The sequence below is a fragment of the Convolutriloba macropyga genome, chromosome 14, assembly GCF_964194025.1.
Source record: "Convolutriloba macropyga chromosome 14, txConMacr16.3, whole genome shotgun sequence".
NCBI lineage: Eukaryota > Metazoa > Xenacoelomorpha > Acoela > Convolutidae > Convolutriloba > Convolutriloba macropyga.
In genome coordinates, this window is record NC_134481.1 from 20,483,462 (window position 1) to 20,501,478 (window position 18,017).

The 18,017-nt window shown below is 37.3% G+C and overlaps 2 protein-coding genes across 2 annotated transcripts in view; both read left to right on the top strand.

Annotated features, from left to right (window-relative positions):
* LOC142353412 (small ribosomal subunit protein eS6-like) overlaps positions 1 to 18,017 on the top strand; it is a 330,099-nt gene that overhangs the window by 58,384 nt on the left and 253,698 nt on the right. The gene's annotated exons all lie outside the window — the stretch shown is intronic.
* LOC142353343 (uncharacterized) overlaps positions 1 to 18,017 on the top strand; it is a 76,196-nt gene that overhangs the window by 9,445 nt on the left and 48,734 nt on the right. The window contains exon 2 of the mRNA XM_075405576.1: positions 7,757 to 7,992. Coding sequence (XP_075261691.1) covers positions 7,757 to 7,992 — 236 coding nt within the window. The remainder of the gene's footprint in view (positions 1 to 7,756; positions 7,993 to 18,017) is intronic.

An 18,017-nucleotide genomic window follows, 5' to 3' on the forward strand; every position in this document is an offset into this window, starting at 1 on the left:
GCTTCTTTGTTTCCCTTTGTTGCGTATTCGATGCAAACACTTTTGAGGCTGTTTTGGTCTTTGTTACTGAAGTGATGTTCTCTTCAGGTTTGGCCTTGGTTGCGCTTTGTTTCATAAGATCATGGGCCTCAGCCTTTTCTTTAAGCCAATCGTTAAAATCAAGGAGGGTAGGCTTAACCCAGTGCTTCTTAACCGTAAAGAGTGACCATGACTCTTTCATGTTTGGTGGTAACTTCTGTACCGCTTGGTTAAGTAGGGAAGCGCTCTTCAAATCAGCATCATATGATAGTGACTTGAAAACCCCAACGAGGCTGGATATGGCTGCAGAATAGTTAATAATGTTATCACTATTGTGCATTTTAAGAGGCGGAAAGTTGCTTAGTTTATCCAAGTGTGCACTTACGACTGCCTGTGGCTGGCCAAATTTACGTTCCAAAGTCCTTAGTGCATCCTTGTACATTAAACCACAGTAAGCAAACTCGGCGATTGCAATCTTTGCTTTACCAGTGACGAGTGTCTTAAGGTATGTCAATTTAACGTCATCAGTGAGCGTTTGCGAGTCAATCGCGCTTTTGAATTGACCATACCACTCGTGCCATTGCAATGGATCGCCATTATACTGAGCAAGTTTCCATTCTGGCAAGGGGTCATTTTTCTTGCTGGTTATTGCATCAGCTAATTCCCTAATCAATGACGCATTGTCCGGTATCGGAGGGGCAGGTGCAGACACCTGCGGACCACTCCAACTCAACGGAGTGGGCCCAACATAAGGGTATGTTGGCTGAAAAACCGGAGTGGTCAGACCAGATACAATATTACTTGTAGTTGCAATCGGGTTTTCCTGATGTGTGCCGGATGGTGATTGCATATCAATCAAAAGGGGTGAATTCGAACATATTTGTTGTGGAAAATTTGTGGCTGATGGTGCAATGTGTGCCTGTACATTTGGAGCAACATTATTTACGGTGGTAGCGTCTTGGTTGACTAATGACGGTCTGTGCTGTGGAAAACGCCAATGACTCATATTTGGCACAAAATTTTGGCCGAGAGGGATATTGGGCATATTTGGGACAGGAGCAGCAACGGAACGTACAGCTTTGTGTACTGGGTTATTATTATTCTGGAATGTTTTGACGAGAGGCTGATTATCCAAAGTGGCTTGTGGGATGGGAGCAGTGAGGTTAGGTGCAAAGACTGGGTTCGGAATCGGAAGGACGTTAGGATGAGCGGGTTCGGAGTTGTGCTGTTGAATGTTTGGACTTGGTGGGGCGCTTGGGTGCAGGGGAACGTTGATTGCGGGGGCTGGATGATTTGTTGTCGGAAAAGGAGGAAGAGTGGCGTTTGGTGCTCGGGGGACAAAATTAATTTGTTGTCGGGATAATATTCGCTGGGCCAAATTATTATTCGGCAGACTTGATGTTTCAGGTCCCCTGGATTGTGCGTGTGGAAAAAACTCGGATGCATTATTTTGATTTTCTTGTGGTGCGAACGTCTGTGGTGGAATGGGCTGTTGAATGGGCGGTGAAGAAGCCCCTGGGGCGTGTACAGAAGGTGGCTGACTATCCGCGGTTCCTTGGTTAGTTATGGTTGGAAGCGCCACGCCTTGCTGGCCTGTTTGATCCATTTGCGCCCTTAGGTGCGCCTGGTACAACGCCTGTGTGTTAGCAGCAGCCAAAAAATTTTCAGGTGGCGTATAATATGGATCGAGTTGCTGTAAGGTCTCAACGCTTAAAAAGTAATTGCCTCGACAATTTTTTGGAATCGAATGCCTTGAGATGTCAGTGTCGTGATCATCCACTGCTTCGCCGTTATTATGGCTAGGGCATTCTGGAGGGTCTTTCGTAATCTCTGGTTCACCAGTGTTCTCGTTGTTATTAAAACTTAAAGCAAGTGAGGTGTTGATCCAATCCTGGACAGCCTTTTCACTTCTCATTGAGCTCCTAGCACTTGCAATTGTTTCAGAGTGGCTACCTTTGGAAACGGCGTCCAGCAGTTCAAATTCTTGCAGAGTTGCCTCTGCCAACCGTTTCCTGTTGCTTTCCTCCAGTTCATCTAATTCCATTTGCTTTTTCTGTTTAGCAAGGCGAATGGCTGCCTCATTCTGTTTTTCAATTTCTTCGCGCTTCATTTTGGCAATTACGTAATCATGTTTACGCTGACTAGATGTTTTTGACGATGTCATCAATGAGGGAAGTCTAGAACGAATGGAAGCCCTCGGTTCCTGAAACTCACTCACTTTATCATCAGCAGAGTTGATGTAGTTTCGTGCTGAAGTGAGGATCTTGTCGTTCTTGGTTGTCATTGCCTCTAAGTAAGACTCTAGTGAAGGAACAAGTGCACTTGGATCCTCCGTTTTTCCAGCAAATGCAATCAGGTCCTCATTTTTTTCTACAACAGTCATTAATGCTTCGTTCCACTTTGTTAAGAGACGTTCAACTTTCACTCGCCTACTTTGACTATTTATACAATGAAGAATATCTTCATGTATGGCATGCAATTCAGCCTCACGCTTTGACCTGGCAGCGTACAACTTTTTGACTTTTTGATCAAGACTATTAGACATTACGATGTTATTATTTCCAAAGACCAGCAAACCTACCACTGCACACGGTTAATTATTATATGCACACTCCAAATAAATCGAACCCACGCAAAACAAACCGAACGAAAAAGGCACCAAACACAGCACACTGTAGACAGTCTGTAAAACAAACCACCCAAAGAGCAAAGAAGGTCGTCGAGCACACTGTGCCCGACAAAACAGAAGTGGAGCGCTGAACGCTATGCGCTCAACGCGGAGGGAGGCAAAGGACACACGGGAAGTCGAGCGAGCAACGCGACGAAACGGAGACGTTACGGACGGGAAGTCGAGCGAGCAACGCGCGACGCGACGGAAACGGGACAGACGAGAAGTCGAGCGAGCAGTGCGCGACGGAACGGAAACGGGACGTGCGGGAAAGCGGGTGGAAAACGCGCTACGCAACGAAACGGGACGGTGGGAGAGAACGGGCGGGAATTGAGGTTGGATAGAACTATGTTAGCAGACCACAGCAAAAACTCAAGCAAACAACCTAGCCGTAACTCCAGAACAAACTTAAGTCACACCCCAGGAAGAAGGAGAGAAACTACTGCAAGACACTCTAACATAGTTCATAATGGGTTTATAACGACAAATTTAACGACAAACTAATTTACGGCAATGCAGTAGTACACTAAAAGAATGAAAAGGTCGAGAAATTAACTAGCCGTAACTCCAGAATAAACTTAAGTCACATCCTAGCAAAACCCAAACCAAAACAAACAATCAGCATACTAACGGTATTAAACAAACTACAGCAAAATTGAATAAATTACAATAGTGTATTTGTAGACTAAGATAGTTGGAAAAGTCAAGAAACAACCCAGCCGTAACTCGAGAATAAACTTAAGTCACACCCTGGAAGGCAACAAGACCAAACCAACTAGCAATCATACAGGTACACACAAACATAAAGCAGCAAAATAAATATACTTCAACAGAAAGGCTAGTAAATTAGTAAAGTTGAAAAGTCAAAGGGCAATCCAGCCGTAACTCGAGAATAAACTTAAGTCACACCCTAGAAAGCTATAAGACCTAAACAACAAACCAGCATACTAGCATACTCAACATACTACAGCAAAAATAACAACAAACTTCCTCACATATGATATACTAAATTGAAATCCGGAAAAAAGCGGAAAAAAACGAAAAGCGGAGTGTTGGGAGAGCGACGTTATTGAAAAAAAACGGAACACGGAGAATTGAAATGTTAAGGGACGAAAAGGACGCGGACGAAACGTTACAAAAACGAGCGAAGAGGCAAAATTATAGTGATTCGATCATTTTTTTTTTTGGTAGGCCGGAGGTTGTGAAAATTTTCACAACTTTTTGTGTTTATTGAGTTTCACTCAATTAACGAACCTCCCGTACTGAACTTTAATTTCGCACGTGTATTAAGACTTACCAGGTCTTGGCCAAGTCTGACAAGTCTTAGATGTGTTATGATCATAGCTCTGAACCAGTACTAATATCTAGACTTGGAATTTGACTTGCACAGTACTGATATTGACTTGGCGTTCAGTACGAGCTTCTTGTTTGAGAAATTGATTTTTGACAACCTTGTCAAAACTTTATGCTTTTGTCCATTTTTTTCTATTTTTGGTCAATTTTGTTTGCAAATTCTTGTTTACGGATCGGTAATCCAGTAAACTGGACGGTTTTAAACTCAAAAATACGGTTTATCAATATTCGGTATTGATTTTCGAAAGTTTTTAGAATTGCCTCAAAATTGACCAAAAATTTTCAAAATTGAACAATTTAGCATTATTTTCTATCAATTTCCTCTATATCAGAAGTTATTTTTTTTTAATACGAACCGACTGTATCAATTTTTTTCGAATTTTTGGTAAATCTACCAAAAATTTTCAAAATCGATGTTTTCGCGATTCAAAAATTTTGTTTGTGCAGCGTTAATGGCGACTTTTTACTGATATTTTTAAAGAAATCGTTTAATTTTATTACCCCTTAAAAATTATTAAAAGACCAGGGATTGGGTAACTTTGCCGTCTAAATTCTCATTAGTATAATTTCAAGACATCAGAAATATGTATTGGAGGAGTCTTACAGTTTTTGTAGAAGTTTCCAATCAGATTAGCTGTTGCTACTTTAACTTCGGCCAAACACAGATTGTTGTACACCAAGAACTGCCCATTTGCAGGGAGAACGATTGGAAAACGATTCTTTAAAGTCGAGTTAAATGAATCAGACCCATGCTCTTGGCGGAATTTGTGTGCTTGCAACACCTGTGCCAATCAGTGTGGAAATTTGGGAGGCATGAAATCGAAAGTAGCCATAGAAAGGATCCAAAGGCTTCTCGTTATTCTCCACCCAACGGTTACGCGCCATGAAGTAGTCTGTGTTCTCGTAAGACTTGTTTCCAAATTGATCTTCGCCAATAAAGGTTCCGATTTTCAGCTCAATGCTTCTGCAGTACTTGAGAAAAGTGCTTGTCACTCCCCCATTGAACTTGATAACGTTCAAAACTTGCTCACCAAATTTTTAAAGAATATCAGATTGAAAATTCGGGTCAAATGAACTCGAAGCAGTAACCAATGTCCAAGCTATCAATGTGTGTGTTGGTTCAAATTGTGTGTTGGTAAGCCGGTCGCGGCACCAATATTAACTCTGATAAAACAGAAGTTCGATATTTTGAATTGATTCGTGTAAGCTCCTTTATAGCAACAACCTTTTAACATTAGTAATGTACAAAGCAACAAGTGAAAACTTAGACGGCAAGGTTTTTTCGATGCTCTTTTACTGGTTTTTTGTCTGATGTTATTGACGTCAAATCAGTTCGTATTCAATCGGCAATTGTCTAGAAAACCTAAAAATATTAAGCCGAAAACCAGCTTAATCGATACATATAGTGATTATATTTACTTAAAATTAGGTTAAATGAACTTTTTCGGAACTTTCTACGCATATTAGAACGTATTTAAATCTTATTTGGGACGATTTATATGCGTATTTGTTATTTAGAAATACTCGATTCTGATTGGTTAATATTCTTTCATTTACTACCTAACAGTCTTCGAGTTTTTGACTTCGAATATCAACTTTGAAAAAGCTCTATCAGGGCTTTTTCCTATTAGAGCGTATGTGTCATAAAATTGACAGTCCTAATTTAACCCAAAAATCTAGTAGTCTATTAAAGGACTGGTGGTTGATCTGTCTATCTTATTTCTTTAGTTGTTTCAATTCATGGAAGATCTCAAGCGTCTATCGCGGCTATTTTCCGGCAATCTGCCGGCTATATTCAAAGTTTTAAAGTAATTGGTAATGTTTTTACGAATCGATCGATTATTCATTATTTCGCCGTTAAGTTTTGAGTAAAAATTTGAAACAAAGATGAAAAGTTACCATTTTTCTCAATTTATGAAGTAAACAAAATATCAGGTTTCCAGCTTTTGATTGGTTGATTTGTACTGGGAAATAGTATAGCATAAATTGGAACGCGTTGCCTCAAACCACATGTGAGCGCATTTAGATTGAAAATCCTTTCAGAATTTTTTCGTTGACCAAAATCCACTTTGATGTGATATGGTTTCTCAGTCCTTGTTAAGTTTGGTAAGATGGCTGATAAATCAGACCTGTGTGTATTTCTCTATCTATATATTGTGTAAGTGAAATACGTTAGTAAAAGGATAAAAAGATTTACTAACAGTTAGATAATTTTTAATTCCTCTCGAACGAAATGTGAGGCAATTATTAGCAACGTGTTTTTTGTGCAAAATTTTTCGTTGACCATTTTCGTGCTTTTGTTTTAGAGCAGTCTTTGACTTCTTAAGTGGCTTTTTGTGCGCTTGAGTTCTTCATGTTCGATTGATCTTAGTTACTTTCATTTTTAAATAAAGTTTGTTGCTAATATAAATCAATTTTCAGCGAAAGAACCAAAGCAGTTGTAGTGTAGTGGTTAACATGTCAAACGGACTTCCTGGAGGTTCGCGGTTGGGACTCCGGTGGGGACAGCTTTTCTTTGCACCCATAAAACATTTCTAAGCTACATCCCCTATAAATTAAATCGCCCCAGCCTGTCGTTCGAGAGCAAATCATCCGACGATAGTTGGTTTATGTTTGTTTCAGGGTGTCTTATGCTTGAATTTCTACTCTATTGAATTACTAGTAATGAGTTACATCCGATTCGTCTGCCTTTTTGGATATACTCTGCAGATGCCTCCATGTTAGTGAGCGTAACTTTTGTTATACCTCTGCATACACATTCTGTTGTTAGACAGTAACGTAATGTCAAGTGCAATAGAACCCGCTTGACTCCGGTGCTGCGCCATCACAACGTACTATTTTGTTTTTACATCTTAAAGTGCTATTTAACAACAGATGTTTTACAACTAGGGTCTGAGGGACAGACCGAGGGAAGATATGATTGAAACTATTCCTTAAATACAGGGGAAGATTTTAATTTTGACGAAGATTTGTTTTCCTGTCTAGACAGCTTGCCGAGGAGATGTAAGTAACTGTGAAGTGGAGTTATAGTTTCCTACTCACACCATTTTGTCAATCATTCTTTTCCTTCCCTTCATCTAGAACAAGAGACATCAAATGCAATTACCATTATTGGTTCTCTCTATTTCACTTTGATATTGCCTTTACTGTTTTATTCCTCTGTCATGTGTTGAATGAAATAGGGTCACAATCTATACATGTTTAATATACCCTTTGTTGACCATCTGTGAGAACTGCTTTCCATCTACATGATTGTGTCCAATCGAATCAAATTGATCTTTTAATTGCTAATCAAAGCGTGTCAAAACGGCCAGTGGTTTTGAAAACGCTAGGTGGTTTAATTAGTGGTCAAATTTGAATTAGTGAAGCCGAGAAGAAAGTCCAAGAGAGATTCCCTTCTACATCCCCCTCCCCGGTCTACATCCCCCCTCCCCCGTCGAGGGCATATTACACTTGAACCCCACGTGTGCCTGCTATTTTTGCAGATTGATATTGCAGCTAATGATCGTAAAGGGGATCATAACATAAACGGCTTTCTGTATTTTGAGATGATATAGCTCTGTGGACATAAAGTTGTTGCAGCATTAATGTCATTAAAAAAATTCTACACGCTAATGGCTTTTTCGATAGCCATTAGCGGGTAGAAATCAGTTTTATTTGTTTGTGTGGGTGTTTAAGAGATTAACTATAAAGATTATATTTTAGTTGTTGTTTAAGATTCAGGAACAGGCAGTGGTATACCATACAGGAAGCAATCTGGTGGTCAGCACAGCAATAGGAACAGTGCAATATTGGAAAAGGGTGGCACTACTGTCTCCCCCAGTGGTAATAATTCCATGCAACCCCTTCAAGCTGCAACTAGTGCAATGCCCTCGACTAGTCCCAGAAATTCTCTATACGAACACATGGGAAAGGCGGCTGGGGCGAGTTCAGCGTTTGAACCCGTTGGAAAAGTTTGTATTTCGAGATGTCTGAAGTGTATGTGAATCGCGGCGTTTAGTTTAGATTATTTGGCATCTGCTTTTTGTTTGTTTTTATTTAGTTTTATTGATCTTCAGGTTGCTTTGTGTTAGTGTCTAAACTCTACATTGTATGTTGCTGATCATCACTGTTGTCACAGTGCAAAAAGCTATCCGCTGTGATACCAAATATTAGCCTTCATACCTGAGCTTGGTTTGATTTAGCTGTGCGCTCAAATTTGCTTTTAAGGCACCTTTTCGACCGTACGGGCGCTACGCTAAGTCGTGGTATTAAAAATCTTCTCTACTATTCAACTATTACGTGACATTTACTTCGGTTGCCTTAATCCACCGAGCTGTCTATAGCGTATTTAGCTATTTCTTTCGCGGGATGTTTAATTGATGGTAAGAAGTTTTAAGCAATTCTTCGGGTCCCGTTGGTTTTTCAGTGCATTTTTTTGCTAGATTGATTACACGTCTGACTTTACTTCTGTTGACCATATGAATTTTCCTCCTCAAAAGAGGATAACTAGAAAAGCAGTAAAGGGGACATTTAGTCCATGTGCAGCTCTCTTAGAACTTTTAATAGGCTATTTGTATGGTTGTTCGAAGCTGCCGAGAAGGCAAAAAAAAATCAGTGTGGGGAAATTGTGAAGTCTGGAGAAACTGAGATGTCCTTAACTCTCAAACTGAGAGCATCATTGCTATAATACTACTTTCAGCTTTGATTCTTTCAAGAGTTTTGGGAAAGAGTAGCGTGGTCAGCGATCGTAGAATGTGCGAAACAGTTCAGTGCTTGCTATTTTCCAGCGCCGATAGAGTTAGTCATCTGACATATTAAATTTTTTTAAAATCAAATTAGGGATATTTTTAATAGCCGCCCTCATCTTCTCAGCCGGCTATTATTGCGCTCGTATTTTTTTTACAATTCAAAGAATTTGAATTGTATTGGGGCGCTGTCTTTTTTTACGACTCGAAGAGGAATATTGGAGAAGTCCTTTTTTTTTAATCAATTTTATTGAGTGATTTTTGAAGCGGGAAATGAAACGCGTGAAAAAATTTGGAGTGATTTTGTCGCTGAACAAAAGTGAAGAGCGGAGCGAAAAGAGAGTGGTTTTTGTTCATACCCCTATTTTTGAGAGAGCAAGAAATTGATGTGTGAAAAAATTTTCTCTAAGCGAGCGAAATTTTTTGTTCACGTGCGGCGTTTTGAAGCAGTTTTTTTTATTTGTTTTCGTTAAGAGGTTTGGTTATGATTTTGTTTTAATTTTAGGCTGGTTTCGGTAGTGGTTTGAAGGTTTCTGGAAATTCATATGAATTTTATGATAATTCGGTGGTTTTTAATGTATTTTGCTGATTTTCGGGCTAATTTTTGCGTTTTTTTGACGATTATTTTGTTTTACTGGCTCAAATGGGTATTGAAGAAACCCCTTCTACTTTAGCAATATTATGATAACAATTAGTTACAGTTTTGTGGGTAAGAATCATTTTTTGTTGAGAATTATGACAAAAAAATGGCGAAAATTGGAACTTTTTTTCTTAATTTTTTGCAGTTTTTCGTTTTTTTTTCTGTTTTTAGCCAAGTTTCTTTGCCTATTATGACTTGCCTATTGTTTTGCGAGCATCTGGATACCCTATTGGCTGAAGTGAATTTTTCTTTGGATTTGTATGTTTTTTGAGATATTAAAAAAATTAGTAATTTTTTCCAGTTTTTCAGTGAAAGTTGTTAAGAGCTTTTTTTCATAATTTAGTCTAAAGTATTTTTTTCAAAATTTACGTAAGTGGTTTTTGTGAGTACTAGTTGGTTTGATGAAGTTATTTTGCAGAGATAGTTTTTTTCGGGATCTCATTTTATAACAAAATTTGATCAGATTTTTTATCATTATTTAACAGATTTGATTTTATTGTTTTTACGTTTTTGTTTCATGACTTTGTTTCAAGATAATCATAAATTAGTGAGGGCGGGTTTTGTTTGAGGCGTAGTTGGATGGCTTTTAAATGGATTTTCACTTCGAGTCGTTTCCGGAATTCTTCCGGCTATGTTTTATTTTTTCTTTAAGATCTGTTCACACATTTTCATGATTTTTGAAGTCAAATTGGAGTCGTGATTTTGGTCACGCCGAAACAGGAAATGGAGCGAAAAAGCGAGTGATTTTGCGGCGTGAATTTTTTTTCGCTCTAATTTTAAAGTAGAGTGAGAAAATGGTGTTTGAACAAAAATTCGGTTTCTCGGTAGTGGTTTTTTGTTCACATGCGGCAATTTCACTCTGATTTTTACTGTTTTTTCGATTTTTTGGATCGGATTTTTTTCTAAATGGTTTTACCAATCCATTCACAGCTCATTCTAGGCCTAGTTTTTTGTTTGAATTGAATTTTCATTTCTCTCTAGTGGTTTTTTTGTTCACATGCGGCATTTTGACATTGATTTTCTGTTTTTTTTCTTAAATTTTGATCTGATTTTTAAAAAAATGGTTTTCTCAATTCACTCATAGTCCATTCTTGGTCTAGTTTTTCTGTTTAGTCAATGAAAATTCTTTGAATTGTACGTCAGGACTTGTCCTGCTATGTTTTTTTTTACTTCGTCAAACTTTTTTTCGCTTTACCATTTTGCCGCTTTTTCGACATTTTGCGTGAAATCTTTTTGACTTCTCTAGGCTAGTTTCTCTCTTCTCTCATTCTGCTAAAAGTGAATTTGAACATCAGTTGCTAAGCGAAGCAATTCAAAATGAACAGAGTCGGTATAAAAAATTGAAGTCAGAAATAGAAACGGGATAAACCCATAAAGCCCAATTTTAGATGCCCGCTATTTGAACATCGTTCCTATAGGTCTTAGTTACCATCTCTAATGCTTATTGGTATTGATAGTAGCCCCTGTAGCCTCTCTCTAAGAAACAGAAGTATGTTCAACTACGAAATGCCATCAAAATAAATCGGACTTAAAAAATATTTTTGTACAAAAATCTTTTTTTTTAATATATTCTTCGTTCAATCCCAATCATGCTTATTGGAATCAACGGCGGCTATTTTCCGGCAATCTGCCGGGTATGTTTCAAGTTGGCCTTCTGTAAGATTCTTGCTTCTTTCAAAATCTTTTTTCTTGTTAACGGGGGCAATATCTTGATTGTATTTTCAGGTCTAAATAACTCGTAAGTATTTTTTAGCGCGCTCATTTTCTTTACTTCACTAGTTTTTAAGGGCCGTGAAATGAAATTGGGCGAAGCCCTTATCTTTTGTCAAATTTTCTTTCCGAATGTGATTGAGTTTAGAGCTAGGAGAACACGTTTTTTGTGGTCATGGTATAAGAGAGTGAACAAGAAACAAAACAACGGCTTTTAATGTCTCCAAACGTTTCCCGACTTTTGTGATTTCCCTTCTCATCGCTTACAAGTTGATTGTTTGCAAATATCTCATCACTCAACGGTTGGGAGTAGGTTTTTCTCGCAATAGAAAGAAATTTAGGAAAAACGACTTTTGGAGCAAAAACATTAACGGGACACCGTGCTTGTTTATGAAACAAACGAAGAAAATACACTCTGATTTAATTTTGGTATCACAGCAGTTTTTGTATTGATATTAAAAGCAAAATAAAATTTTTGTAATCAATTTATAGCCACCTAAAATTGACGGCTGCCCTAAATGCCACAACAAAACGCTTGAGGCTGACACGGCTTGACAGTAGAATCAAAACTACAAACCTCAAATCTTTTTAATAGCCGCGCAGCGACAGCTGGGGCTATTATTGGCCTTCTCTGGGTTTTTTTATTTCGTCAAGATTTTTCTTACGACCATATAATGTCACAACCACTTCAAATTTGCTTTTTGTTGAGTGGTTCACACAATTTCAACAGAAGTGCGTGTGTGACGTCATTTTTCACTCTTAGTGGAGCGAGTTTTTTTCGTTCATTCGCATGATTAAGATTTTGGTCACACTTCACTTACCTTTTTCTAAACAATAACTTCTTCACTTTGAAATTGACTTTTCTATACCGTAACTCAGAGATAAGGTCAAGTGAATGCGTGTCACTCTAAATGAAGTTTATTCCAGAGCAGCTAAGAGTGGTAACTTATGCAGATTCTTAACCAAAATATAGAATCTCCTTTAATGAAAAGAGCATTTTTTGGTGTCTTTTTTACAGTTTTTTTGAGACTGCAGATCTACGAACCTATTGCGGCTATTTTCTGGCAATCTGCCATCTATGTTGATTGTTTTTATACTTTTTCCGAAAAAACTTAGAATGTTAATTATTTTTTACTATAACTCAATTTTGATAGATGTTAAATTTACAATTCTGAAAATTGTGTTGTTTTTCGTGTTGTTTTTCTGTAATTTTAGTAACTAGTATTTGGTAACTTACTGCAATTTTTGAGAATTGTATCAACAAATGTTTTTCTAATTTGTTTGCGCGCCCAAAATACTTTTTTGTTATCCTCTCTGTAACTATAGAAAGATTTATTCACTGGCAATAATTGGTTGTGATCAATTAAGAGGTGAAAATTGTTCAAATGAAATCTTAGAAATTTTGATACTTTTCATTTTTACTTTGGGGAAGGAACGCCATCAACTACTTTAGTGGGCATCAAAGTTAGCTTGGCATTTATCAAAAGAGTTGATTTTGGAACAGTCTTTCAGATTGGAATAATTTTTGCTCTGTGAAGATGCTCCCGCCCGATGTGAAAAATGCAAAAACTAAAATTTAAGCAAATTTATGCAAAACAAGCTTTTTTTCGTATACTGTCTATTTATGTGTTTTCTTCAGCTCACTGGTCAACAATCGTTTTTAAGGTTTTTGAGGGAACAATAGCAGAAATCTGCATTTTTTTCCAAATTAATTGAAATCTATCTAATGGTTAGCCGGATTTCCGCTAGCTTGGCTTTTATCAAAATGGTCATTTTCGGGTGCTTTATGGTTGTGCGATCATGTTAATCTAGACCATCATAGAATTTTTCCTATAATTGCAGATGAATAGCACTGGGCGTTTCGATCTCTCCGCTGAGTGACAAAAGACTATTTTCGGCTGTTTTTGTTACAAGCAAGTATACCGGTTATCGCTGGCAGAAACCAATATTATACAAATAAACGATATCTATCCTATCGTAGAATTTTATACTCACATAGAGCTGAAATATTATGCGATAGCTATATCCTAATTTACCGTTTGTTTGCAAAGGTTGCTTCGCCGGGGCAACTGGAATCTGAAATTAAACAAATATGCAAAGGCATTTTTCAAGGGGAAAGTTGGAGATGTCGAACTGTATATTGAAAAAAAGCGAAAATATTGAAGAAAAGTCAAATATTTTTCTAAACCGTTGTTGGGTAGATTACTGGCTCTCATTGCGTAATATAAAATTTCTTGCTACCTTTGAGCTACTGGTGCGTACAATCAAAAAAGAATATCAAATTGGTTTAATTTGTTTGGGTGTATGAAGTTGCCGCTCATTATTCAAATGGTTTAAACTTCTTTTCTTGTCGATTCATTTAGCATTGCTTATTTTTTCACCACATTATTTCACACCGCAAACTTTTCACCCCGAAACCCTACGTCATATCCCCTTTTTTGTTAGTACCGAAATTCGTTACCCGCGTATCCTTTTACTAATCTTTAATGTTAATAGTACCAATTGTAATAAGGATTAAAATCGGAGTGGAATGATGTAAGGGTTAAATTGTAGGGAAATAAATACTTGACAAAATAGCCGCGTAGATTTAGTACTTTTCAAGTTTGTTTTCACGTTTTATGTTCTTTTCAGTTATCGCATGATCAGATATTTATCACCAATCAATCACCCTTTATGTGTAGTCACAATCATCACCGCAAACCAAACCACGTCGCAGCCTTATTGATTTAGTTCTTCAATCAGACCATCCATTATTTCCTATTTTGAGAAGATCTTGAGACTAAAATTTGGAACCCTTATATGTGTGCATGATTCATGATCATTTCCTCTGTTTCTATTCATTTGCAAATATTCAGATCAAAACGCGCGCATAGTTATAGCTTTGTTTTCATTGTTGTTTAGTACTTGTTATTATTGTCTGTACGTACCATCGTTTGCAATATTATCGATCACTGCTTCAAAGTTTGTTACCGGCTTTGTGGTTGGTTCATTGTTGAACTGTTAATGCCAGACAAAACAGCCGGTTGACCCCTCTTTATCACAATTTGACCTCAATCTACAAAGTCACAGAGAACGAATTACGTACACTTGAGAGATTCTACACTCTTATGCAGGTTTTAATATTGATGGTATTATAATTATAACCAGTCAAGTCCGATTATTAACTGTTTTGTCCGCGTGTGTATTGTGGCGTATTAGTGAATTTTGCATGTTGCATCGAAACTTACCCTCTTTAATGTTGATTGATCACTAACTTAATCAGTAATAATTTGTGTAATAACTAATCTAATCAATTATATATACGGTTACATATTAATTATGTAGTTGCAGCAAAATTCCACAACTAGGATGCGAGTAAGTTGTGAAAGACAAGCAGATTAACTTTTGACGGTTGTCAATAATCGAAAAGAATATCGTAAAAGTTTCGCTTAAGTGCCGTTAGCATGCAAAGCAGTTAGCTTCCTGGTCATATTACGAAGTTTGTACTTCATACGAGTTCATTCATAATCATTGCTTAACTTTGGCTTTTTGAAAACGTTTACTTCTGACGTTTAACTGCACTATTTGCTAAAATTGTCTTGCATGTGATTGACTATAACATCCTCCAATAATGTCAACATCTTACAGATTTAACTCGACTTCAAGTCAGAAAGAAGACGATATTGATAGCACTCGAAGCAGTTACAGACGTTATCGCGACTATGATCGCTTGGACCTAGACAGAACTGCTACTAAAGATACTAACAAAAAGGACGCGATCTCGTCCAATTATAACATAGGCGATAGTTTTACAAGCAGCTACAGTAGTATTAATGGTGCTAGTACCAGATCGGGGAGGCTGCTGAGTAATGGTAGTACTGGTAGTGCAACTTCAGACAGATTAAGTCGTTATGAATTGGGTAGTGGTGGATCTGACTCAAATGGACATTCGAAAGATCACGACTTTTCAGTACTCTCCGCTAGATTGCGTGGGAAGGTTAGTACGGGTTTTTAAACTGTATGGAAATTTGAATATCTCGGGTAAGCCTAGCCCTTATCTTCTATCTTTGTGGGCATAAATTGTTTACTCCTCTGAAGCTGTAGATTCGTAATGGAGAAAAGTTATCTAAGCAAAAGAAATAGATCAGTTTGACGGCTAATGGCAATGTAAAGGAAATTAGATTGCTTGTTTGGGTTGATTAATTGCTCTCAAACGAAGTTTGTAGCAATTATATTAGTCCTGTCGGTCTTTTTTTATGCGATTTTTCGCTTGAACGATTTTTCGTCTGACGCTTTTGACTTTTCGTCCTCAAAAAGGGATAAACAGGTAGCACCCAGTGGGCATTAAGTGCTCATAGAGCCTTTCAGCTCTGTTTCAGCCCAAACTGTTTTGGAGACTTATACTTATGGTGTGAAGAGCGGTTCTTAGATGTTGAGACACCCCCCACCGCGCTGTTGCTCCCCAACCCAGTGTTGCCCCCCATCAGCCAGCCCCCGGTGCCCCCCGTGGCTAGCTACTGACGAAGCCAACCGCTCGCCCGTCGTTTGAGAGCAATTTGCCCGACGTGAGTCGGTTGTGTTCTAATATTGCAGCGTTATAATGTGCCCTGAACAACTTCAAACGGTTGTCATATTTGCGGTATTTCTAAACTTTTTTCGAACTTTCTGTTATTCAAAGTTGTACACTACTCTTTGACTCACAAAACTATTTGATCTAGGCATTGCGCGCTGATTATTCGAGGAAGCTTGCCGATGAGAGATGAAGCCAATTAAAATTTTTTCAACAGCCAAATAATTGCCTAATATTGATTAACTGCTTCTACGTGAATTTTGGGCACTTATTGGGGTCCTGTTGGTCTTTTCAATACTATTTTTGTTTGATCGTTTTTACCTCTCAACGAGTTGACATACGTCATCAGGAGCGGTATAAAACCGTAAAGCCCGAGGGCATTAAGTTGCTTGCCATTGGCTTAGGTGTTCTGTTCTTATTATTTACTATTCGCCAAAACTGCTGCCCATTCCCCACTCTGTTTTCTGCTGTTACTCTAAGGAGCCTCCCTTTAACGTGAGCAGATCCCTTGCACTTTCAATTTTTTAGGCATATGCAAAACCTTGATACCCGAATTTATTTGCCTATTTATTCTCTGGAGTGATGAAGCCTGCAAGGATCGGAAAAAAATTGCAATTAAATTGAAACGTGACAGCACTAGTGATTTAAAAAATACAATTCTTGCTTTTAATGTTGAAAGATGTCTCATTGAGTCCCAGATAACGACAGCTGACCTTCGGTTTTGTATTACCATTATAATGAAATTGCTCAATGTGATGCTGATTTTTTTGGGGAAAAACAAGTCCTTCGGTCTTATCTCTACTCAATGTTAACATATTCTGTTTCAAGTAATTATCAGTTTTTTGAAAGATACTGTCGATTTTTGTTACGTTGGAAGTTGTTGATCCGTTTTGCCGTTTTGGAGTGACATGTAATACATCTGCGAATTGTAAAACTCCTTCAATTTTCATATTTTCCGATATATCGTTAATATACAGTATAAAAATCTTGGGCCCAAGTCACTTGAGGGACTCCGTGGTTAACTGTCACCCAATTTGAATATTTGATTCTTTTTAATGCATTAAAAGGAAAAGATCCTAGCATAGTTTTCGATTCCATATCAAACGCGCTCTTTGACAAAAAATTTCGTGATGAAATTTTCTGAAAGTTAAAATTTTCCTGAGAGTTGAAAACTTTTGCTCGATCTTCAAAATGCCAATAGCGGTTTCATTTTGTTCTAAAAGTTTGTTTATTGATTTAATTAAATAAATGACAGTGTCAGTCAACAATTTATTTTCCAGAAAACCGAATTGATTTTGTTTATATTATGTTCTTCCATGTTCTAGCATTTGTTGTAGTAGCCTTTCAAATGTTTCAGCAAGAGTTGGTGTCACTGAAGTTAGTCTGTAGTTTTCCGATTCAAGTGGATCACCTTTTTCATAGATTGGAGTTACCTATGTTTTTTTGGACATCTGGTAAAACATTGTTCGAAATATATTCGTTATTTGCAAACTAAATGTGTTCCAATATGTATTCTACAGCATGTGAAAGACCATCAGGGTATGAATCCAGGACAACTTTCTTAATAGCTTTTTAAATATTTTTTGTACCGAATTTGGGAACTGTCGTTGTTTTTCACTTCTGGTTTGAGTTTTGTTGTTATAAATATCTATATTTTGCGTTGAATCAGGAAGAGTCTCGAACAATTGTTTGTATACTCATAACTTGGTTTTTCAATTGTCGACTCGTGGCATTATTTCGGATTATTTTGTATGATTAAAATGCAGAAACGTCTGCCAATTTTTAAGTTAAGCTCTTATTTTCTTTGGACTTTTTTGTTATTTCTCCAAATTTTGGAGGACCTAAATTGTTGACAACATTTTTGAACAAATCTGAAAAGAGTTGAAAGGTGGAATTTGCATCGTTTGGTTGTTACATTTGTCTTCAATCTGTTGTTGCTATTCTTTTATTTAGTTCAGCTCTAGAAAATGTTCTGGTATCTCTTGATAAATTACACTATACTTTTTTCATTGTCGATTTGCAAAGACGAAAATAATTGTGAAAAATGATCATTTCCAAAATTTTTTTCCAACACTATTGTATGAAAATTGATTTTGTGTGGTCAAGCAATGTTCAGTTATTGGTGTAGTGTTTCCATTTGTCCAAGTTGGTTGACTTGTATATACGATGTCTAACTCTTTATTGGAAGCATATTCTGTTAAGTTGTTTTTTTTCTTTTTGTTGTAAGCAATTTTATTTGTAGTCTCCGAAAAATATAATGGTGTCTTTTCCTGAATATGCTCCTGAGATTTCTGATATAAATTCATTAAGAAAAAATTCTCACCAGCTTTTTATTAGAACAATAAAAAGGGG